Source organism: Chelonia mydas, chromosome 9 (assembly GCF_015237465.2).
Source record: "Chelonia mydas isolate rCheMyd1 chromosome 9, rCheMyd1.pri.v2, whole genome shotgun sequence".
Classification (NCBI taxonomy): domain Eukaryota; kingdom Metazoa; phylum Chordata; order Testudines; family Cheloniidae; genus Chelonia; species Chelonia mydas.
Window position 1 is genome coordinate 83,376,896 of NC_057855.1, and position 24,897 is coordinate 83,401,792.

Sequence of the window (24,897 nt, forward strand, 5' to 3'; positions counted from 1 at the left end):
TAGTTTCTTCTTCTCTCATAACAACATCATGACAGAACAGATACTAATCTAACTGTTGGTCCAGTCATAAAACATGGGCTTATGATTACAGCAGTTAGAGAGAAAAGAGACCCACGGCCAGATCCTCAGATGGTGTACACTGGTGTAGCTCCACTGATGTCAATGGAGTTCACCAATTAACGCCATCTGAGGACTTAGCCCTTACTTATTTCTCTCCCCATCACTGGTGACTACTAACACTACACTGACATGATCTATTTATTTAATCCATCCTCAGAAGGGGAAAAATGTATTTCAGAATGTATTTGTGGCTTGGATTTTTGCTTTCAATACCATTGCCTTTTCTTTCTAGGTCTGGTTCTCTTCAATTTTATTATCTCTTTCCTGGCCTAAGCCACGGTAGCATTCCAGCCCCAGATCCTCAGAACTATTTAGGCACCTAACTACCACTGACTGTTTAAGCAATGGCTGTTTAAGGGTTAATTACAAGGGTAGTTAAACACGGCAATGAATTACCTAGGCAGGTTATGAAATCTCCATCACTGGAGGTTTTTAAGAACAAGTTAGACAAACACCTGTCAGGGATGGTCTAGTCAGGGGTGCCCAACCTAAAGCCCAAGGGCCATACACAGCCCACAAGAGCATTTCATAAGGCCTGCTTCAAAAACAATAATATACTAATGGCCAATTCCAGGGCCAGCCTTAGGGAAAAACACCCTGGCCCCCACTGCCTCCTCACCAATCCCCCATCACCCCTGGGTTGTGTATTTTTTACTGTTTTTTTTCCCCCCCTCGTTTTCTATAATTCTGATATACTTTTTATGCACTGATTTCTTTATTTGTTTTTAAACAGACAATACTATACATAGGAACAACTGTCCTAAATACATACAAAACAAACTGAACTTAAAATATAAATCAATACAGGTGACTATAAATCTTATTAAAGTATGTTAAAACAAGGTTGTGTTTAGGTTTATATGGCCCTCCTGTGTAATAAGATTGGGCATCACCAATCTAAATAATAGTCCTGCCTCAGTACAGGGACTGGAGTAGATGACCTATCAAGGTCTCTTCCAGGCCTACAATTCTATGATTCGGATGTTTTTTTCCAGTCACTTAAATTATTCAACTAAATAACTTTTTGCATTATTCAGCCAAGCTCTATTAGGGAAATAATTTATTCAATTGTTTTAATTTCCACTGACAAGTTACTCAAAAAAATATACATATTATTCAATCACATTTCATTTTTAATCTACTAATTTCACTGTCCCAGTTTCCCCAGAAGTTTGTTGGGATGACTATAGACTGACCAGAATGCAAGCAAAGTCTCGGGGAATTTAAAAAGGCAGGCATTCTGAGAAACACCAATAATAAACCCACTCAAACAACATTATATACAAATCTGTGTCTTTCCAGTAAAGATGGGGAGAAAGAGATAACCATGAGCAAACAGGAGGGGGAAAAAAAGGTGAATAAACTTCTTGGCTATGTTTCCACAGTATGCATCCGATGAAGTGAGTTGTAGCTCACGAAAGCTCATGCTCAAATAAATTGGTTAGTCTCTAAGGTGCCACAAGTACTCCTTTTCTTCTTGGCTACGTGTGACATCAATTGCAACAGATACCAACTTAATACTGGGCAAATAATAGTAATTAGATAAGGTAAATGCTCAGCACATTCGGATATTTGTTTATGATGAGTACATCTTAGTAATAACAGTAAAACTTTTCAGAGAAAGTATCAATAAAGCTAAATGTAGAGAACAGACTAGAAGTTTTACACAGGGCATATATTTTAGACCCTAAAAATTCAGCCCAGTTATTCTCCCAAAAGCAGTATCATCAGTAGAGATACGCATACATACTATTAGACTCATCCCTTATAAGAGAGGTACTGAATGAGGTTGGATTGCAAGTGTGTTCTCTCAGAAGAAAACTTTCATCTCCACTAACAGACTTGTTCATTACGGCACATACACCCTACCCCTAGCTTGAAACACAATATAAGAAAAGTCCTGCTAGTTGCTGTGCGGTTGCTAAAATAACTGCATGGACAAAGTTATAGATGTGCAAAGCTTATGAGATATAAACTAAGAAACCTAAAGAGATTTTCCAAGTTCATTCTTTGTGTAATCTAATTTCCATCCCCTTCCGCCAACCTGAAGAAGAGCTCTGTGCAGCTTGAAAATTTGTCTCTTTCACCAACAAGTTGGCCCAGTAAAAGATATTACCTCACCCACCTTGTCCCGCTAATATCCTGGGACCAACACAACTACAACACCACTGCAGACACCCTATATACATAGTATTTAAAATGTACAGGAAACCAACCTTCTTCTACTTTCTGTCTACCAAGGTGAGTTCTAACTGGTCCAGGTCCTCTTTCACAGCACAGAATCCAAATAATCATCTCATCTCCATTTAAAAAGATGACAAATATTTTTTAAAAAAGTGCTATAGAGCAAAAATCAGCGTCTATTTTCCCTCCCCTCAATCTTTTGTACTCCGACTACAGTATCGTACCTCTGAATAAAATACAAATCATTTGTTGTCACAGCAATGCTTCCCGCTCCAAAACAGTTAAATGTAAGCTTGGTTTCTCCAGAGTACAGCTCCATGCAACGTGTTTAAAATGGTCATTAGCCACCATCTCTTCTTTAAATGGCTTATTACATTCCTCTTCCTGGCTTTCAGTATAAAGCTGGGTTTCCGCTGCAAACACAGGTTTTAACAACACTCATCTAGAAGGATACTCATCAGTGGTACAACTACTTTGCATACATAGCACCAAAGCTGCAGTCACATTTTTAAATAGAATTAGATGGAGGGCTGAAATATTCATTTAAATTGTGATATATAAATTAGAATATAATAGTCCTCCATTACAGTTGAGTTATGGCTACTCAAGGATTTATTCCACTGATCCTAAATTTATTAATAAGAGAATTGGATCTGCTTTATGATTGTATCCTGCAGTGCATTGTACTAGTTTACTAAGTACAGCCAAGCATAATAGACAAATTTAGGAACTATAGCACAATAGAAATCTCACCATTTTTTGTTGAAGCAGAACAGTCCTGCTAGATGAAGTGGCCCAAGAAAGGCCACATCCTAGCCTAAGCCTATGCCCCATTAGTCTCTGTAGGTTGAACGACCATCTCACCAGCTAACACAATATTGGTTTACAACATTAACAACTAAAATCCACCTGGCACTGATTACTTGGCAACCGGGGTAAATATAATGCCTTGCAATTTCTAAAGCCCTTTTAAAATTTCAAGAACGACTCAGTTTCACTATTCTGCTGTAATGGTTCAGAATCAAACACAGCACTCCTCCCGGTGATCATCCTTCAACACCACAGGGAGACAGCTATTCTGGGCATGTTGGGAGCACAATCACCACCATATAGTCCCTATCAACTGCTAGTCTTAGTGTCTTAATCACTATAGGTACTGGCAAAACACCCTTACACCACAGGTTTTCAAAAAGGTCCAGCAGAAACCTGTCTTGCTGAACAAGGAGCTCCTGACCTCCATCTTGAGACGAGAACTTGACAACATCACCAATTCCTAGGGTCCTATAGGAGTTCCCCGTGGGAATTATGGGAGTTTGACTTTTTCCACAACTCCCCTGGGATGCCTGAAGACCTTCTGAAATCTTCCAGGCACAGCTACCTGAAGCAAGGACTTCTGGAACTGTGGAACAGGTATCCAGAAGACAGTGCAACTGCAGCAATGTAACAAAGTGTTAAGTGTGGACCCTGGACAAAACCACATTCTAAACAAGACAGCCAGTGTAGACATACTGTACCACTGGATCTTACATGTGTTTAATTATCAATAACTGCATTGTCAAGTGTAGAGAGAGAATATGTTTCTAGTTATCTCATCAGAACATTGTTGATCAAACTGCATAGGCTGTACCACGGTCACTATTTAGTCCCCAGGTCATTAAATCTGGATGGTCTCCTCAAAAGCAGCCAATAACCACTTCTTAACTCATTTAGTAGCCCCTTGTCACAAAACAATAAAGTGCCTCTGAGGAAGCAAACTGAAATTATCTGGAATTTCAAGCCATGTTCGTGTGGGGCAAAACATCTAGAACTTGGTAGCAAAATTCACCTCTCCCACTCTCTAAAAAAAGGGAAGGAACCCTTTACATGTTCCCTGTTTTTCATTTTCCTCTCTAGTCTTTCCCTGCCCCCTAAGAATGCCTGACATAGTTTCTTCTGAAGCCATGATTCTGGAATAAGCCAAAAGGAACACAGCAGAGTGACCAAAGCACTCATTCTATTCCTGCCCGACACTACAGTCCAGGGGTGGGCAAACTACAGCCCACGGGCTGCTTCTGGCCCGTCAGACCTTTTTATCCAACGCTCAAGCTCCAGCCAGGGAGTTGGTTCAGGGGCTTGCCCCACTCCACCTGCCCAGTGCTCCCCGACCTCACAATTCCCTTGATGAGCACCATTTTTCAACATGCAGAGCCACACTGTGCAGGCGCGACTTCACCGCGCTGTTTCCGAGATCGGAACCCCATCCATATGTTGCAGCCCCCCCACACGGCAGAGCGCCCAATCCCCTCCAGGTCTCCTACAGTCCCATCCTTGAGAGCCTCAAAACCCCCCAGGTGCCGCACCTGTCCCAGCTAGGGTGCCTCCACCCGGGGCGGTGCCTGGTACAGCTGCATTGGTGTCACTGCCAGCTGGGCCCCTAGGACTCATCGGTACTGCCCCTGTAGTGCCCCCACCCCACACCCTATGAGTTTCCCCTCCCCACCTCAGTAACATCCCTTATAGAGCCCCCCCATGCTACACCCCACAGAGTCCTCCTCCCCCACTGGGCATTCATGGCACGCCATACAATTTCCATACCCAGCTGCGGCCCTCGGGCCAAAAAGTTGCCCACCCCTGCTGTAGTCCGTGATTCCTAAGCCCTAAGAGACGAGAAATGAAAGGCCAAGTTAGAGTTTCAAACCCAAATTCCTCATATGGTGGCATGTCATGCTACCAGTGAAACGCCTGGGATCCTAAATCTCTTGGCTGAAACTATGCTGCAGGCACATTTGCAGCCTGACACACATCTGCTGAGAAAAGCCTTTGAAGTTAATATGGTTTGAGCTGAAGTCTCTCAGAAGACAGAAAAACTACATTCACTCTACAATTCACAGCTTTAAAGGGACACTCAACTTCTTGTTTCTCAATTTGATTTCTACTAGAACACTGTTGAAACAGTAATCCTGAAATTAAAAATAAACTAAACATTTCTCCACTCTCTTGCTTCTGTTTATCGGGTTTTTTCAGCAGAGGAGATTCTGACAAACTAAGCAAAACAGTGACACTGACTAGCAAAATTTTATATGTAAATGCACCAAGAAAAGAAATTTCTTTCCACTCAGTAACTGTTTTACTCATAACTATAAGAGGTTAAAAGAACCTGAAGTGAGCTGTAGCTCACGAAAGCTTATGCTCAAATAAATTTGTTAGTCTCTAAGGTGCCACAAGTCCTCCTTTTCTTTTTGCGAATACAGACTAACACGGCTGCTACTCTGAAACCTAAAAGAGGTTAAAATTTTCAGACAGAAAAGTGATCCTCTAGTTGAGGATGTCCCTTAACTCAATATCAAAGTCCCATTATTCAAAAATAAACTGTTGTGATCAGGAATAACTAGGAAGAACAAAATGACTTGCAGAAGATGACTCTACAATGTTAAAAGCCTCAGAGGAAAACGTCACAAGACAATCAGGATTTCAATTAACCCCCAGAGACATTTCTAGGGACTCCACTGTCTCACCAAGATTCTTAATTGGAAGAAAATATTCTACAGTGACCAACAAAACTAAGGCACATCAGTTGCAGTTAGCATCAATCTAGATATGCAATCAAATCACTCATCTCAGAGATGAACTCTAATACTAAAATATAGGAAGACAGAGATTTTCCCAAATCACTGGACTGTTTGTTTTTTTTAAATGAAGGACTCGGGCAGACCCCTCTCCTGTAGTTCTCTCCTTTTAGAATTATAGAAGTTAGAAGTGGAATCATTTGCCCATGCGTGAGTGTTTCCTATGGGATACTTTCTACAGGCAGATCCACCAAAGAACTCTGACAATTTGTATCTTCTGACCCTAGGCAAGTATCATGTAAGAAACACTCATGTTGTCATAAACATACAGCTAAGGGTAGCATAAAATCCCTCCTTTACCTGTAAAGAGTTAAGAAGGTCAAATAACATGGTTGGCACCTGACCAAAAGGACCAATAAGGGAAGAAGATACTTTCAAATCTGTGGTGGAAGGTTTTTGTTTGTGCTTGCTTTGTGTTCTCTCCAGGACAGAGAGGGACCAGAGCAGGAAAAATAATCTCCTAGATGCTTATTTCAGATATGGCTTTAAAATTACAAATTGTAAGTAATAGCAAGGAAATGCGTTAGGTTATCTTTTGTTTTAGCTTGTGAATTTTCCCTGTGCTAAGAGAGAGGTTTATTCCTGTTTTCTGTAACTTTAAAGTTTTGCCTAGAGGAGAATCCTGTGTATTTTAAATCTTATTACCCTGTAAAATTACCTTCCATCCTGATTTTACAGAGGTGCTTCTTTTACTTTTTTCTTAAAAATAAAGTTCTGTTTTTAAGAATCTGACTGGGTTTTTAGTGTCCTAAAAACTCAAGGGTCTGGTCTGTGCTCACCTTGGTTACTCTCAAGCCTCCCCAGGAAAGGGGGTGAAGGGACTTGGGGGGATATTTTGGGGAAACAGGAACTCCAAGTGGTCCTTTTCCTAAATCTTTGCCTAACTCACAAAGCCAAACTGAAAGGGACAGTCGGCTCCAGGATCCAAGTGATGAATCTTCTGTGCATTCAGCCCAAAGTTTATACTAACTCCCTGCTGTCTCCCCACACTTCATTCCTTCATCTTTCTCTGCAAACTCTTATCCAATTTACTTTCCACTATTACCCCCTGGTCTCTCTTATATTCCTGCTTTCCAATTTCTCCTTCCCAATATCTGCTTTCAATTACTTTTCCTCCTGAGTATTGTTGCATTTATCTACACCAAATCTAATTTTCTTAGGATTTATTATTTGTATTATCATCGCTCAAGGTCCCAGTGATGGGACGCCATTGTTCTTGGTGTTGTACAAACACAAAACAAAACGACAGTCCCAGCCCCCAAGGAACTCACTTTCTAAGACAAGATGGATACTGACAGACCAGTGGAGGAGCACAAGGAAACAATGAGACAATATTGGTCAGACCTTCTTGGTATATGCTGCATTCTCTATGAACCACTCAGAGTGCTGCTCCACATCTCATACCCTGAATTTAAGAAACATTCAGAGATCAGTTCTGCAATATTAGTTACTGGGTGAAGCAGCATCTAAGAACATAAGAATGGCCATATTGGGTCAGACCAATGATCCATCTTGCCCAGTAGAATATAGAATCACAGAATATTAGGGTTGGAAGAGACCTCAGGGTTAGAAGAGACCTCAGTATCTTCTCTTCCAACAGTGGCAAATGCTAGATGCTTCAGAGGGAATGAACAAAACAGGGCAATTAACGAGTGATCCATTCCCTGTTGTCCAGTCCCAGCATCCGACAGTCAGAGACTTAAGGACACCCAGAACATAGGGTTGCATCCCAACCCTCTTGGCTAATAGCCAGTGATGAAACTATCCTCCATGAACTTATCTAGTTCTTTTTTAATTGAGTTATAGTTTTGGCCCTCACAACATCCCGTTGCAACAAGTTGCACGTGTTGTATGCTGTGTGAAGTAGTACTTCTTTTTGTTTGTTTTAAACCTGCTACCTATTAATTTCATTAGATGACCCTGTGACACTCTGCACCCCATATTCACTATAGCGGAATGATTATGACATAATTATGATACACCTTGTACAAAATGTGTCATGTAAGGTGTCAATGAAAAAGTTATGATTTGCAGAATATGACGTATTATTTTTGTATCTGGAGTTATGAATATTGACTATGCAGCTGTATTTCAAATGTGCTTGCTTTGGGTAACACCCACAAAGCTTTACATATAGACTAAACAGCACATTATGAATGGCCTATCCAAGTTGAATGGCCTATCAAAGAAGACAATGGGCCACGGAAGAGTTTATCCTCACCTGTGGACGCTTCAGTCAACCTATGGATAATGGCTTCCATGACTCATCGGAGCATGCAAGGTCTTGTGACTAAATCACATGACACTGAACTCCATTTTGGTACCCGTATTTTTCTACTAACTGGGCTGGGAACTTGTCTTGGAACAAAGGGATTCCCGCCATATGGAAAAAGCTATAGAAGGGGGAAGTGATATCACCAAGAGACCTCACTTTCCCCACAACTCAACACATGGAAATAGCTCTTGAAGAACAAAGACTTTAAACTGGAGAAGTACTGCTCCCAGACTGAAATAGAGGATTCTTGCCTGTGTATAGATTGTACAAGCAGTTTTTAGACGATTTAACAGGGTGAGACACTGTTTGATTCAAATCCTGTGTAGTGTACAAGACAGATTGCATTTTTGTTTATTTCCCAAGTAATCTTCTTTGATCTATAAAAAGAAAAGGAGTACCTGTGGCACCTTAGAGACTAACAAATTTATTAGAGCACAAGCTTTCGTGAACTACAGCTCACTTCATCAGATGCATACAGTGGAGAGAGATTTTATATACACAAAGAACATGAAACAATGGTTGTTACCATACAGACTGTAACAAGAGTGATCAGGAAAGGTGAGCTATTACCAGCAGGAGAGCAGGGGGGGGGATGGGGAACCTTTTGTAGTGATAATCAAGGTGGGCCATTTCCAGCAGTTGACAAGAACAGTAGGATAAATAAACAAGGGGAAATAGTTTTACTTTGTGTAATGACACATCCACTCCCAGTCTTTATTCAAGCCGAAGTTAATTGTATCCAGTTTGCAAATTAATTCCAATTCAGCAGTCTCTCGTTGGAATCTGTTTTTGAAGTTTTTTTTTGTTGAAGAATTGCCACTTTTAGTTCTGTAATCGAGTGACCAAAGAGACTGAAGTGTTCTCCGACTGCTTTTTCAATGTTATAATTCTTGACGTCTGATTTGTGTCCATTTATTCTTTTATGTAGAGACTGTCCAGTTTGGCATTGCTGGCACATGATGGCATATATCACATTGGTAGATGCGCAGGTGAACGAGCTTCTGATAGTGTGGCTGATGTGATTAGGCCCTATGATGGTGTCCCCTGAATAGATAGGTGGACACAGTTGGCAACAGGCCTTGTTGCAAGGACAGGTTTATGGGTTAGTGGTTTTGTTGCGTGGTTGCTGGTGAGTTTTTGCTTTATGTTGGGGGGCTGTCTGTTAGCAAGGACTGGCCTGTCTCCCAAGATCTGTGAGGGTGATGGGTCATCCTTCAGGATAGGTTGTAGATCCCTGATGATGCATTGGAGAAGTTTTAGTTGGGGGCTGAAGGTGATGGCTAGTGGCATTCTGTTATTTTCTTTGTTGGGCCTGTCCTGTAGTAGGTAACTTCTGGGTACTCTTCTGGCTCCGTCAGTCTGTTTCTTCACTTCAGCAGGTGGGTATTGCAGACTAACACGGCTGCTACTCTGAAACCTTCTTTGATCTGTTTGCTATCACTTATAATCACTTAAAATCTATCTTTCCGTAGTTAGTAAATCTGTTTTATGTTTTTATTTTTACCTAAAAACAGTGTGGTTTGAGTGAATTGTTTGGGGAAAAATCTCAGCTCAGTGCATATTCCTCTCCACATCAGGGTGTGTGGGGGGGCAGGTTGGGTAATTGTTATAGTGTCTTTTGGTCAGGCTTTTGACTAGGGCAGGACGGTACAGCTCCATGGTCCTAGGCTGGGGAGTTTGGGGGATTTGGCTGTAGTCTCTCTACTGTTAGTTCATGAGTGGCTGGTCAGAGCATTCATGAACACAGCTGGGTGTGGTCCCTGCCTGTGGATGTTGCTGAGAGTTCAAGCTTGGAGGGCTTTGCAGCTTGTTACAACATCATAATGCAAGAGGAAACCCAGCTTGGTAAAACAGAGGGCTTAGCTATATCCCAGTTACAGGTGGCACCTTAGGGGGGACCCGTGACAGACCCCAAGTTCTTGTGTTACACGAAGGGATAAAGAACACTTCCTTATTCACGTTCTCCATACCATTCATGATTTTTAGACCTCTATCATATCCCCCTTTAGTCATATTTTCTCCAAGCTGAAAAGTCCCAGTCTTTTTACTCTTTCCTCATATGGAAGATGTTCTATACCCCTAATCATTTCTGTTGCCCTTCTCAGTACCTTTTCCAATTCTAATATCTTTTTTTGAGATGGAGCAACCAGAACTGCATGCAGTATTGAAGGTGTGGGTGTACTGGGGATTTATATAGTGGTGTTATGCTATTTACCGTCTTATTTTCTATCCATTTCCTAATGGTTCCTAACATTCTCTTCACTTTTTTGACTGCTGCTGCACATTTATCGGATGTTTTCAGAGAATTATCCACAATCTCTTTCTTAAATGGTAACAGCTAATTTAGACCCCATCATTTTGTATATATAGTTGGGATGTTTTCCAATGTGCATTAATTTGCATTTATCAATACTGAATTTCATCCAAAATTTTGTTCACCAGTCACCCAGTTTCGTGAGATCCCTTTGTAACTCTTTGCAGTCTGCTTTGGACTTAACGATCTTGAGTGATTTAGTATCATCTGCAAACTTTACCAACTCACTGTTCACCCCTTTTTTCCCCCAGATCATTTATGAACATGTTGAACAGCCCTTGTCCAAACACAGATCCATGGGGGACCCTGCTATTTACCTCTCTCCATTCTGAAAACTGACCATTTAGTCCGACCCTTTGTTTCACTTCTTTTAACCAGTTACTGATCCACAAGACAACTTTTCCTCTTAACCTATGGTTGCTTACTTTGCTTAAGAGCCTTTGCTAAGGGACGTTCTCAAAGGTTTTCTGAAAGTCCAAACTCACTACATCCACTGGATCACACGTGTCCACGTTTGTTGACACCTCCCTCCATCTGTCTCTTGCTCAGAGGAATCTGCTTTTGTCAGCTGCTTTTCTTCACATCTTTTCAGCATATTTGTAGGTGCTAACATATTCATAAATGTTTAAAAATATAGCATTTGTTCTCCTAAACATGCCAAGGCTAAAAATAGCCCTTTCCAACCAGGCAAGGGTAAAAAGAAACACAACACACTACTAGCTGTAGAGACATTACAATGGTTCCTCCACAGCGACCTGGTTCATTCCATGTTTTACAGCATATAGGCAGTTATATGCTGGGGTTTTTTTGGTTATTTTTTTTGGTCACCAGGAGAATGCTGTCTTCTTTTTGAGAGGTACAGTCCTAGGAGGAGTTTGAAACAGCTGGGGTAAACCCATTTTTTTATGTAAAGGAAAAATTAAAAAGTCAGGTAATCAGATTCAACTATGAACATCATCCTCCCTTTCCACAGAAACGGCCTTCATCTGCCTCCACCCCACTCCCAATTAATTCCTCAGCTGCACAGACAGACTCCTTAGTCTCAGCACTTCATACTATGGTGATAGGTGGCTAAGACTGGAAAGCCCACACAACAGTTGCCATTCTGGCTACAGAAAGAATGAATTGGACTACTGGTACAAACACTGTTGCCGCTTTGTCAGAGGAGTCACAGTTGAGTAATGTGAGGCTCCCCCTTCCTCTTCCAAGAACTAATCAGGTTGCCAGGCTAGAAAACAAGCGACCAGAACCTAAGCACAGATCTGGCATCCAAGACACCACTGCTAGGTCACTCAACTATCCAGGATGACTAACTTCTCTGAATCTCTGATAAAAGCAAATATGAATCAGGGGAGCTACCAGGTCAATGGAAGCTTAACACCCCGCGACCTCAACACCACCTTGCCCTTTCTGTGAAACACATGAGTAGGAAAAGCCAATGTGGGTTTGACCTGAACACAACTTAGCTTAAAGAGATGCAGACATCAGCACTTCTGATCAAAAGAAACTTTAATTTGCAGCACTCAGCATCCAGTAAGGTATGTGACTTCATTATCAGACTGCACCATTACAATTATGATTAAGGTGTTTCACTGTCTTTTCAAAACATAGTATCTGTGTTCTTATGTAGAGACAATCTGAAGAGAAACTTCACCTCCAGAAAGTATTTTTGGCTCACAGCCCAAGGCCTTTGCTGTTCTGAAGTAAAATACTCTCATTGGAAAAAAAATGAAAACAGAAAATATTTGCATGAGGAAGAGACCTTTATAAACAGCTATTGTTGATTTCCCCTTGGAATGATCTAAACTGCTGCAGCAGATTTAATTCTTTTTCCTTTATCTTGTCTCCTAATATTTAGGCCCAGCAGTAGGATTATCTGCAATGTATTATAAGAACAGAGAAAAGGGCTAAAGTAACATTTACATACATCTCGCCAACACCTGTTGCCCTCAGCACAGGAAGAGAGAGCTAGCACACGAGATTTCAAACCACTGAATGTGATTTTTCTGCCACGGAAGGACACCGGCAGTATTGGGATTCCACCTGTTTGTCTCGGTGGCTGCCATTTTGTAGCCATTTCTGCCTACTACACAAGGCCCATCCCCTTTCCAGTTCCTATCTCTGGCTGGTTGAAGATGAACAGCCATGACTTCTGTATATTGTGAGGGTGCTTGTTGAGCATGATCACAGGAGCACCAGACCCTTTTGAGCTGTGTGGAACATATGCAGGGCTTCTGATTCTCAGTTTTACCTGAAACGCCATTAAAACATCCTCATATTAACAAAATGGAATCTGTGTTTATCCATTAGACACTGGAAAAACACCAAAAATGGTTACTTGTATCTAAGGGCTTGTCTATATGGAGCAGTAATGAGGACTATGCAGGTGTGATTTCTGAATTGCATTACTGTGTTGTGCATTAATTGGTCCATGTAGACACTGCTGGTGCACACTAAAGGTTCCCTATTTCACTTTAACATAGTGCTGTTTGAAACTTAATGAAAGCACACAACGAACCATACAAAAGATTGCTCATGACAATATATACTACTGTAATGAGTAATGTAGATAATATACCTGTAGTGCATACAAAGAAAAAGCTCAAAAAAAACCCAAACAAACCTAATTTTGAACATCTACATAAAACTCAAAAATTATTAAAAAAAGCATTGAAATATTAAATTAATAAATCCCGAAAAACAGAAAACTAAATATACATCCGGCCTGTAACACCATTTCCTAGGAGAGCTCATTGACACAGATCATTTTAAAAGTCTGCTACATAGATTTCTGGCCATGGGTCCCCAACATCAGCTGATCAGTCAGTTGTTCTGGCTAGGTCAGGGGTCGGCAACCTGTGGCTCCGGAGCCATGGGCAGCCGTTTTTGAAGGGGTGCAAAGTGTAGGCTCTGGCCGGGAGGCGCTTACCACGCCTGTAAGCACCGCCCCCACAGCTCCCATTGGCGAGGACGGTGCTGGGGGCGGGGGCAGCGCACAGAGCTGCCTTCCCCCCCAAGGGCGCACAGAGATGTACCAGCAGCCAACCACTTCTGGGAGAGGCGTGGGGCCAGGGCAGGCGGGCGGGCAGGCAGCCAGCCTGCTGAGCCCTGCTGCGCCACCAGCCGGGAGCTGCCTGTAGTAAGTGCCTCCCGGCCAGAGCCTGCACTTCACACCCCCTCCCACACCCCAATCCCCTACCCTAGGTCAGAACCCCCTCCTGCACCCAAACTCCCTCTCAGACCCTGCACTGCCTCCTGCACCCCAATCCCCTGCTTTGTAATGAAGGAAGACTAGCACCCAACAGAAGAGGTGGGAGGTTTGCATGCAGGGGATTCGGAGTCTGATACAAAGCCAGGGTGAGGTTCTCATAAATACATAATCCACTGCAGCATGGGTGTAGTTATTGTGTCATCTCGGGTACACAATACTCCTGGCACTCTGTGATTCAGAAGGGCAGAGACCACTCAGCCACCAGGGAGCACACATATTATACAGTGACATCGCATTACTGTGACCCCCTGCGATACTGGCCTTATTCAGAGCCTCACTTGAGGGACTGTCATGTCACTGCAGGTCCTGTAGCAAATGAATTTTAACAAGCCCAAATCTGAATTCAAGTATTTGCAGGAGAGATGGGTCCAAACTTATTTGTATGTCAGTAACAGCAGTACACCCCAACTGAGATCAGGTCCCCATTGTGCTAGGAGCTGTACAAATGTAGGGGGTGCGCCTACATTGCAATAAGAAGCATGACTGCAGCTCCGCTAGCTTTAATCTAGCTACCCTGGCTAAAGATATCAGCGAAGATGCAGCAGTATGGACCCAGAAGGGTTTAACACTGTGGCTACATACCCATGCTGTGGGCGGTCTGATACAGTTCTCGCTGAAGCACCTAAAGGCTAGTTGCATTAGAAGTATTGGTGAGTAGTAATAACTTTAATATGTTCAATTATTATTAGTTGATAAATTCTAACTCTACAAGTAGCTTTGCGCGTGATGCAGCTCTCAAATATTTTGGTCAACGACAAAAACAAAAAAATGGCTTTTCTTCTTTGAAAGGTTGCCAACCCGTGGGCTAGGTGATTTCATAGTCACAGATACACACCAGTTTCTTTAATGAAGTCACAGACTCTAACAAGGTCTCTCCCGCTTGCTGTTTCCTAAAAGAAAGCAGGAACCATTCCAATGGGCAACTTCCTTTTGGCAGTTCCTTTGGGCAGCCATAAGTGAAGTAGGGTGCTTCCTACTTTGTGAGCAACATAAATCTGTTCCTCTGTTACCACTCCCTGCCAACACAACATAGATCATTCCCAAAGACCAAACACTGCCAGTTGAATATGCTATGTGGAAAAGCCAAAGGGAACCTAGTGACAAAACAGTCATTAGAACATAAGAATGGCCATAATGGGTCAGATCAAAGGTTCATCTAGCCCAGTATTCTATCTTCTGACAGTGGCCAATGCCAGGTGCCCCAGAGGGAATGAACATAACAGGTAATCATCAAGTGATTCATCCCCCATTGCCCTTTCCCAGCTTCTGGCAAACAAAGGCTAGGGACACCATCCCTGCCTATCCTGGCTAACAGCCATTGATGGACCTATCCTCCATGAACTTATCTAGGTTGTTTTTTTTTTTTTTTTTTGAATCCTGTTATAGTCTTGGCCTTCACAACATCCTCTGGCAAGGAGTTCCACAGGTTGACTGTGCATTGTGTGAAAAAATACTTCCTTTTGCTGGTTTTAAACCTGCGGCCTATTAATTTCATTTGGTGACCCCTAGTTCTTGTGTTATGAGAAGGAGTAAAGAACACTTCCTTATTTACTTTCTCCACACCAGTCATGATTTTATAGACCTCTGTCATATCCCCCGTAATGATCTCTTTTGCAAGCTGAAAAGTCCCAGTCTTAGAATCATAGAATATCAGGGTTGGAAGGGACCTCAGGAGGTCATCTAGTCCAACCCCCTGCTCAAAGCAGGGCTAATCCCCAACTAAATCATCCCAGCTAGGGCTTTGTCAAGCCTAACCTTAAAAACTTCTAAGGAAGGAGATTCCACCACCTCCCTAGGTAACGCATTCCAGTGTTTCACCACCCTCCTAGTGAAAAAGTTTTTCCTAATATTCAACCTAAACCTCCCCCACTGCAACTTGAGACCATTACTCCTCATTCTGTCATCTGCTACCACTGAGAACAGTCTAGAGCCATCCTCTTTGGAACCCCCTTTCAGGTAGTTGAAAGCAGCTATCAAAATCCCCCCTCATTCTTCTCTTCCGCAGACTAAACAATCCCAGTTCCCTCAGCCTCTCCTCAGAAGTCATGTCTTCCAGTCCCCTAATCATTTTTGTTGCCCTCCGCTGGATGTTTTCCAATTTTTCCACATCCTTCTTGTAGTGTGGGGCCCAAAACTGGACACAGTACTCCAGATGAGGCCAATGTCGAATAGAGGGGAACGATCACGTCCCTTGATCTGCTGGCAATGCTCCAACGTATACATCCCAAAATGCCATTGGCCTTCTTGGCAACAAGGGCACACTGTTGACTCAAATCCAGCTTCTCGTCCACTGTAACCCCTAGGTCCCTTTCTGCAGAACTGCTGCCTAGCCATTCGGTCCCTAGTCTGTAGTGATGCACGGGATTCTTCCGTCCTAAGTGCAGGACTCTGCACTTGTCCTTGTTGAACCTTATCAGATTTCTTTTGGCCCAATCCTCTAATTTGTCTAGGGCCCTCTGTATCCTATCCCTACCCTCCAGCATATCTACCTCTCCTCCCTTCCATGCCCCAACCCCCTGCCCCAGCCCAGTGTCCCCTCCCGCACCCTAACTTCCTCCTGGAGCCTGCACCCTGAACCCCCTCCCACACCTCAACCCCCTGCCCCAGCCCAAAGTCCCCTCCCGCACCCTGAACCCTCATTTCTGGGTCCACCCCAGAGCCCTCACCCCCTGCCAGATCCCTCACCCCCTCCCGTGCCCCAAGCCCAGCCCAGAGTCCCCTCCCTCATCCTAACTTCCTCCCGGAGCCTGCACCCTGAACCCCCTCCCACGCCCCATTAAATTATTATTAATTATTCATCTCCCCTCTTTCAGAAGCCATTCCATACCCCTAATAATTTTTGTTGCCCTTTTCTGAACCTTTTCCCAATTCCAATATATCTTTTTTGTGATGGAGAGACCACATCTCCACACAGTATTCAAGATATGGGTGTACCATGGATTTATATAGAGGCAATATGATATTTTCGATCTTATTTTCTATCCCTTTCTTAATGATTCCCAACATTCTATTTGCTTTTTTTGCCTGCCACTGCACACCGAGTGGATGTTTTCAGAGAACTATCCACACTGACTCCAAGATCTCTTTCTTGAGTGCTAACAGATAAAAAATGATGGGGTCTAAATTATGTATAGTTGGGATTAGGTTTTCCAATGTGCATTACTTTGCATTTATCAACATTGAATTTCATCTGCCATTTTGATGCCCAGTCACCCAGTTTCGTGACATCCTTTCATAGCTCTTTGCAGTCTGCTTGGGACTTAACTATCTTGAGTAGTTTAGTATCATCTGCAAATTTTGCCACCTCACTGTTTACCCCTTTTTCCAGAGCATTTATGAGTATGTTAAATAGGACTGGTCCCAGTACAGTCTCCTGGCGGACATCACTATTTACCTCTCTCTATTCTGAAAACTGACCGTTTATTCCTACCCTTTGTTTCCTATCTTTAACCAGTTACCAGTCAATGAGAGGACCTTCCCTCTTATCCCATGACAGCTTACTTTGTTTAAGAGCCTTTGGTGAGGGAGTAAGAAGGGAGTAAGAAGGTAACAGGCACACAGAAGCTCCCAGGAAGACTGATATGGGTTTATTGTTATACAGTAACCAGATAAGAGCTTGAATCAGCAACCCTAGTTTAATAGCTAGGGGTAAAATTTCAAAAGCACTTAAGTCCATCTGACTTTTGTCTACTGAAAGTCACAAGGGTATAGGAACCTAAGTAACTTTTGAAAATAGCACCTAGATGACTTAGGAGCCTACATTTTGAAAATTTTACCCTCAATCTAAAAGAAAGGGAAGTGGGAGATCTCCAGACAAACATGACCTAATCTACTTAGCAACAAGCAAGTGAGACACACTAGACCAAGTTCAGCTTTGCTGTACACAGGACAAATGCCTGTTATCAGCAATGGGAGTGGAACATGGCAAGCTACACCTGGGGATTAAGGAAGCATCTGAGGGTGGGAAATCAAGTCAATACTTAACAAGCTAAACTTGTCCTCCCCATTTTGGTTTTGTTAGGTCTGCAACACTAAAGTTCTGACAGATGAGTGGTGCGATTAGGCTCCAGGGAGAGAAAAAAGGCAAGAAAGCAGGCTCTGGAAAGTTTCCTCCTCTTACTTGAAGGATGAACTTCATGCATGATACAATGCAGATGCTGGCTACAGTACACTGACAGAAGTAAGCTATGCAAGCCTGACTAAGCCATTTGGCTAACACAGTGGGAAAGGGAAGCTTTGCCTGTCTCTCTTAATTTGGCAAAGCATATCATAAAGGGAAGCAGTTTGGCTTTTCTCCCTCAAGAGGGGGAAGTGGTCTCTACTGGACTGAAAATGAGCCTGGAACGTAAAACCTGTGGGGGATACAGGTAGGGAAGGGATCCACCTGCTTGGATACCTTTAGATGTTAACTACTCATACTAAATAAATTCCTGAGATAAAATCCTGGCCCATTGAAGTAAATGGCAAAATTCCCAGTGACTTCATTGGAGTCAGGATTTGACCTTGGGATTTACATTACTTGGGGAATTGATCTGGGTGTCAGAAAAGTCTCTCTCTGTGTCCTTTATCCCACTCTGCCTGTGGTGGGCAGGGACATCCTGACATCCTACGGCTAACTATACAAAAGGGAGCAACACCTGCTTGTGCCACAGCTCAGATGCGTCCAGCATGCCCTTATCTGACAGGCAATTAAAGGCTATGTAGTCTGATGCTAGTCTCAACATCCAGTATTTAAATGGAAGTAATCTTCTGAAATCTAGATAGCACCAGTTTCTCTCTCACTTTCTTGAGGCAGAATCAGGACTGAAATCTAGCAGTATAATTTCCTGATTGATGTGGAAAGTTAGTGGTTACCCTGGGCATAAATTCTGTCACAGTTCTAATAATTGTCTCTTTGTGATGGAAATGGAAAAAAAAAAAGATCTGCAAGGCAGAGAGTCACTCTCTCCCCTAACCATTTTAAAAGGCGAAACAGCAACCCTGGAATAGAAGCTGAAACATGACTGGCATAGCTTTAAAAGAAAACCATCCTCACAAAAAAAAGGCAACCATCATAGAGAAATGAAATGAGCCTCATTGAGAGCTCCTGAAATAATCTCTCATTATGAAAAGAAAAGGAGTACTTGTGGCACCTTAGAGGCCAACAAATTTATTTGAGCATAAGCTTTCGTGAGCTACAGCTCACTTCATTGGATGCATGCAGTAGAAAATACAGTGGGGAGATTTTATATACACAGAGAACATGAAACAATGGGTGTTACCATACACACTGTAACGAGAGTGATCAGGTAAGGTGAGCTATTACTAGCAGGAGAGGAAAAAAACCTTTTGTACTGATAATCCACTCCCAGTGTCATTACACAAAATAAAACTATTTCCCCATGTTTATTCTCCCCTCTCCCCCCCCCCGCACTGTTCCTCACACGTTCTCGTCAACTGCTGGAAATGGCCGACCTTGATTATCGCTACAAAAGGTTTTTTTCCTCTCACGAAAGCTTATGTTCAAATAAATTGGTTAGACTCTAAGGTGCCACAAGTACTCCTTTTCTTTTTGCGAATACAGACTAACACAGCTGTTACTCTGAAACTTGCTGCTTAAGATGCACTAACTATCACCGAGGATGCTGTTACTACTGAGTCAAGAATATGAAGCAATGATTTTAATGGGGAAAATGTGGAAGTAAAGCCAACTGGAGTAGCCTTTGTCAGAGGCAGGTGGAAAGAGAGTACTGGCTGTAAGACTACTAATCACTAATCAGAGCACTAATCCAGAGCTCTGAACGGCAGAGACCAGACCATTTAAATATAATTTCAGAATAAGTATTCATTACCCTCCCCTCCAAAAAATCATCATCACATAAGAGACAGTTAACGATGTTTGGAATGGAGAAGGCAAGAGAATGAATCTAGCGTTATTACAACAGAAAGGCCCGGGTCCTTCAGTTGTTGTATGCAATGTTATTGTAGCCATGTCAGTCCAGGATATTAGCGACACAAAGCGGGTGAGGCAATATCTTTCATTGGAGCAACTTCTGTTAGACTCTCTCTCTCCAACAGAAGCTAAAAGATATTACCACACCCACCTCGTTTCTCTCAGATCCTTCATTGACCTCTGAATGTATGTAATCATCCAAAAAATATTGACCTCTTGCCCATGATTGCTATCAAGATTAATTTAACTCTAGTTTTATGAAGCTCTGCAGAAGATCATCAGAAACCTTAGGAAAAATCAAGAAAGGGTTAGTACTCCATAGAGTGTCAATCTCAAAGACGGGCATCTGCAGAGGAGTTCTGCGGGTCAGCTTCAGCACTGTGACAGTTAAGAGATCAACAGGACTGAAGTTGAAGGTAAGCTCTTATGGGACTTCAGCTACTATAGCCCCCCAGGAACATAATAACCTCTTGGCTAACCTAGAGTTTCAGTTAACTGGAACTCATAAAAAAGAAGTCTGGTTTACCTGTAGGAGGGCAACAAAAGAGAGTTCCTTCTTAACCCCAGGGTGGAGTCGGGGGGGCAAACAGCAGGGAAGGTACTCAGAGTAGCAGCCGTGTTAGTCCATATTCGCAAAAAGAACAGGAGTACTTGTGGTACCTTAGCAACTAACAAATTTATTTGAGCATAAGCTTTCGTGAGCTACAGCTCACTTCATATGTTTTTAGGGATGGTACTGGGAACCAATTGAGATTACATAGAACTAATCTCTGCATTAACCAGTTCATTAGCAGTGGAGATAATGCAAGATGTGTTGTAGTGCAAGACAGCCATCTTGGAGGGGTTGAAGCTGTGGTCGAGGTAACCCCCAAAAGACTTGAACTAGCAAGTGAGGAGAAGACTCCAGTAAGCAGGAGTTATGAGGAACCAGGAAGACTTCCTTTTACTTTCACTGTAGAATTAGACAATAGAAAAATCTTCATTTCCTGATCATCACCTGGAAAAGTGATCGTACCAATTACAGAGCCAGAAACTTGGGAACAAGAACAAGAAAGAAGAGACCAAGAGAGACTAGAAAGGAATATATGGGAAGGAAAGGTTAAGCAAGCTGGGAAACAAAGAGGAAAATGACCAGTTTTGACCAAAGTTGAAAATAAAATACACCAGCCAATTTTTGTTCCGAGCTCATTGTTTTCATTCTGTCAGCCATCTGGGAGGTCTGGACTAAAAATATCTCAGGGATGCAGTAATACTTACTGTTCTCTATAAGGATCTATTAGATCTCTCTAAGAGCATAAAAGATTATTACAAAAACATGGACCAAGAAAGGCTTTGATCTAAATAAAGGCACCCTCTAAATACAGTCTACTTCAAAAGCACACACAAATTAAAGGGCAGAGACCTGAATCATTCCTACATTCTGTGAAGTGCCTCAAGCACTTTGGGCACCATATAAATATTAATTATACCTGATTTTTTCCTTCTGTGAGTTTTCATATATTGAGATGGGAATCCTATGCCCTTCAAATGTGAAAGGCTGAAATTACAGGAGTCCCATTTAAACTCCAACTGTGGGTGACCCAGCATAATCTTATTCATCACTTACAAAAAGCCTGATAATTGGTCAGAAACAAAGGTTTGGAAAAAATTGCTTTAAAAAGAACTTGCACCTGACTGAGTAAAAAAGCTGTTGGATGTTTTGTTTTCATTATGGAAAAAAAAGACCATTAATAAAAAAGGCATTGGCTAAACGTTACACATAAATTAAGGAGCTGTTAGGTGCCAAGCTTTTCTAAATACATATAGAAATACCGTATTATTGCAAAATGCCATTCCCTCCAAGGGCATGAAATAGATACTTCAAGACATAATGATATTAGATAGCTTTCCTCCAGTAAAAGATTTTACTTTGCAACATACTCAATGCACGGAGGAGTATGGCTATATTATTTCATTGCTTAAATATTTATGAAGCCCTTGCAGAATTTCCACTTTTCATTACATTAACACAGTTGACTGATGGATTATGCCACTATGTTACTCTCTTCCACCAAGAATCATTACCATTTTATGGGAAGCTAGTGCAAAAGTTATTAAATGGTGTGACACACAGCTCACATGCTGTATCAGTGTTATGGGATCTTCACCGGCTATCAATTAGTTTTCGGGTGCAGTTCAAAGTATTGGTATTAGTCGACAACGCTGGAAACAGTTCAGTCCCACTCCTTAAAAGACTGACTCTCTGCCCTAGCAATTACTGTAATAAGAACAGATGCTTGAGACCCCTTGGTGTTATCTGGAATTTGCTTGATCTGTCAGAGCCTGGATTTGTTAACCTGCACATCTGGGTGGGGCAATTGTATACAGGGCCATGAATGTAGGGCTGTGGGTTGGTGTGCAGGAGGGGGTGCGGTGTGCAGGAAGGGGCTCAGGGCAAAGGGTTGGGGTGCAGGAGGGGGCACAAGGCAGGGGTGCGGGGTACAGGAGGGATTCGGGGTGCGGGGTACAGGAGGGATTCGGGGTGCGGGGTCCGTCCAAGCGGCACTTACCTCGAGCAGCTCCGGGATGACAGCAACACACAGCGGGGCTAAGGCAGGGTCCCTGTCTGCCCTGGCCCCGCGCCACTCTCAGAAGCGGCCAGCATGTCTGGCAGTGGCTCCTAGGGGTAGGGTGGGGCAGGGCAGGTGGCTCCGCCGCACGCTGCCCTCACCTGCGAGTACACCCCCAAAGCTCCCATTGGCTGCAGTTGGCCGTTCCTGGGCAATGGGAGCTGCAGAGGGCAGTTGTCTGCAGGTGTGGGCAGCGCATAGAGCCCTCTGCATCCCCCATCCCCACCCCTCCCCAGGGGATGCAGAGATATGATGGTGACGGCTTCTGGGAACAGCACGGGGTCGGGTCAGGCAGGGAGTCTGCCTAAGCCCCGCTGCACCACAGGGCTGGCAATCCCGCTGGCCGCACTGAAAACCTGTGGGCTGTAGTTTGCCCTCCCCGGATATAACAGCTTACTAAACATTAGATATCTCGAATTCCTGATATTTGTATCATTTTATCTTGTATTGGGTGGTGAAAAAAATTGATGAACATACATATATAAAGCCTAAAACCAAGGGAAATATCTGCATAATACTGAAAAAAAATCCAGTGAAAATAGTACACACACACACTCCCCTGCTGTGTTTGCAACCCTAACACTACAGCCCTGGACTGGTGTATCAGAGCCAGGAAATGAAATTGACTACTTTCTTTTCATTTTCACAGCATGAACAAATACAAGATGCAAACAAGGGCTCTGCTCCTACAATAACTTGCAATATGTAAAGTTAAGTATGGGAATAAAGAACCCCATTCAAGTCGACACAACTGTCCCGAGTGTATACTGTTAAGCAGGCAGGTTAAATCTTTGCTCCATCAGGGCCAAAGACAATACAAGGGCAAAAAGTTGTTCAGATTATTTCAAAAACTTTCAATTAATACCTAATATATTCAAGATGTTTCTAATGACACAGTGAGAGATTTTTAAACATGGGATTTGGCTGCAGCAGCATCATATCAGCCTCCCACATGACACCCCACACCCCATTCACATCCTAACAGGTGGCTTTTGGCAAGGCACCTCTTGCTAGCGTCTCTCCACGCATGAGGTGAGTGAGCTCAGAGAAGGGGGTTGATTCCAACTTCCCAGCGCGGACAGAGGTGACACATAACTCTTACCTGCAACATCGTGACCACGTGGCAGGGGTTCAGCAGATAGATGACCGTCCTGGTGGCGAACTTGAACCCCACCTCCAGGCCAAAGGTGAGACAGAGGGCCACCAGCAGCAGGTTCTTGCCCAGGCTCTCCTGCTTGGCCTGGGGTTGCTGGGCCGAATGGTTTCCCTCCTCCCTGGAGGGCAGCTGCCGCCTGATCTTCCGCAAGGACACCAGGATCTCCAGGACGCCCACGGTGAGGAAGACCAGGCTCTCCAGCAGGCGCTGCTGCGGGGTGAGGAAGGCGGCGCACTCGGGCCCCCCGTTGCCCGCGAAGCTGGGGTCCACCCCGCCGTAGAGCCAGTCCAGGAGGTTGCTGAGGCTGTAGCGGGCCATGGCGCGGTGCTGCCTCTCCTGCTCGCCCTCGCTGTGCCGGAGCAAGTCGGACCAGGGCGGGACCCCAGCCAGGATGCGGGCTGGCTGGCGGAGCATGAAAAGCGGGGACCCCCGGCAGGAGCTAGCCGCACCCAGCCGGGCAGCCCCAAGCCCTGCTCCCCCGGCGGCGCGGCTGCGGAGAGAGGGAACCACTCAGCGCGGGAGGGGAACCGGCAGCCCCGCCCCCGGGCTCCGCCCCCTTCCTCCCGTTGGTGTCCGCCCCGCGCGCCCCCTGCCCCGCGCGCCGAGGGGTCGGATCCCTCAGCGCGCCGGGAGCGGGCAGGCCCAGCGCCCCCGGCTACGGGGCCAGCGGCGGTTGCAGGCGGCGGCAGCAGCTGCCCAGGCAGCAGGGGGCGCCCGCCCGTGCCGCGTCCCGGTTGTGGCCCGGGCGGCTCTCCCAGTCCTTGCCCGGCGCAGCAACATCACCCCAGCGCCGCGCCTGACTCACACCGAGACAGGGATGAACCGGCCCCGATTGGCTGCGCCGGGCCACCCGCTCCGCCTGCTCCCCGCTTCCTCCGCCCTCTTGCTGTGGCCTTCTTCACCCGCCCCTGCCGCCCTCCTTCCTCGTCCACTCAGCCCCGCTGCCTCCTGCGCCCTCGTTCATCACTGCTGCCTCTTCCCCCTTCTCCTCCTGCGCCCTCCTTCCTCGTCCACTCACCCCCCCTTGCCCGCCTTTACCTCCCCCTTTCACCCTCTGCACCTTCCTCCTCCCCTCACCACCTTTCCTCTGCTCCCTCCTTCCTCCTCCCCTCACCCCCTGCAACCCCGTTCACCCCTGCTGCCTCTTCCCCCTTCTCCTCCTGCGCCCTCCTTCCTCCTCCACTCACCCCTCTTTGCCCGCCTTTACCTCCCCCTTTCACCCTCTGCACCTTCCTCCTCCCCTCACCCCCTGCAACCCCGTTCACCCCTGCTGCCTCTTCCCCCTTCTCCTCCTGCGCCCTCCTTCCTCGTCCACTCACCCCTCTTTGCCCGCCTTTACCTCCCCCTTTCACCCTCTGCACCTTCCTCCTCCCCTCACCACCTTTCCTCTGCTCCCTCCTTCCTCCTCCCCTCACCCCCTGCGCCCTCGTT

General features: G+C 44.4%; 1 protein-coding gene across 1 annotated transcript in view; it reads right to left on the reverse strand.

Annotated features, from left to right (window-relative positions):
• Positions 1-24,020, reverse strand: part of TMEM164 (transmembrane protein 164) — an 84,849-nt gene extending 60,829 nt beyond the window's left edge. Inside the window, exon 1 of the mRNA XM_007060148.4 lies at positions 23,413-24,020. Within this exon, the coding sequence (XP_007060210.3) occupies positions 23,413-23,880 (468 nt within the window). The 5' untranslated portion in view covers positions 23,881-24,020. The remainder of the gene's footprint in view (positions 1-23,412) is intronic.
• Positions 24,021-24,897: the final 877 nt, after the last annotated feature.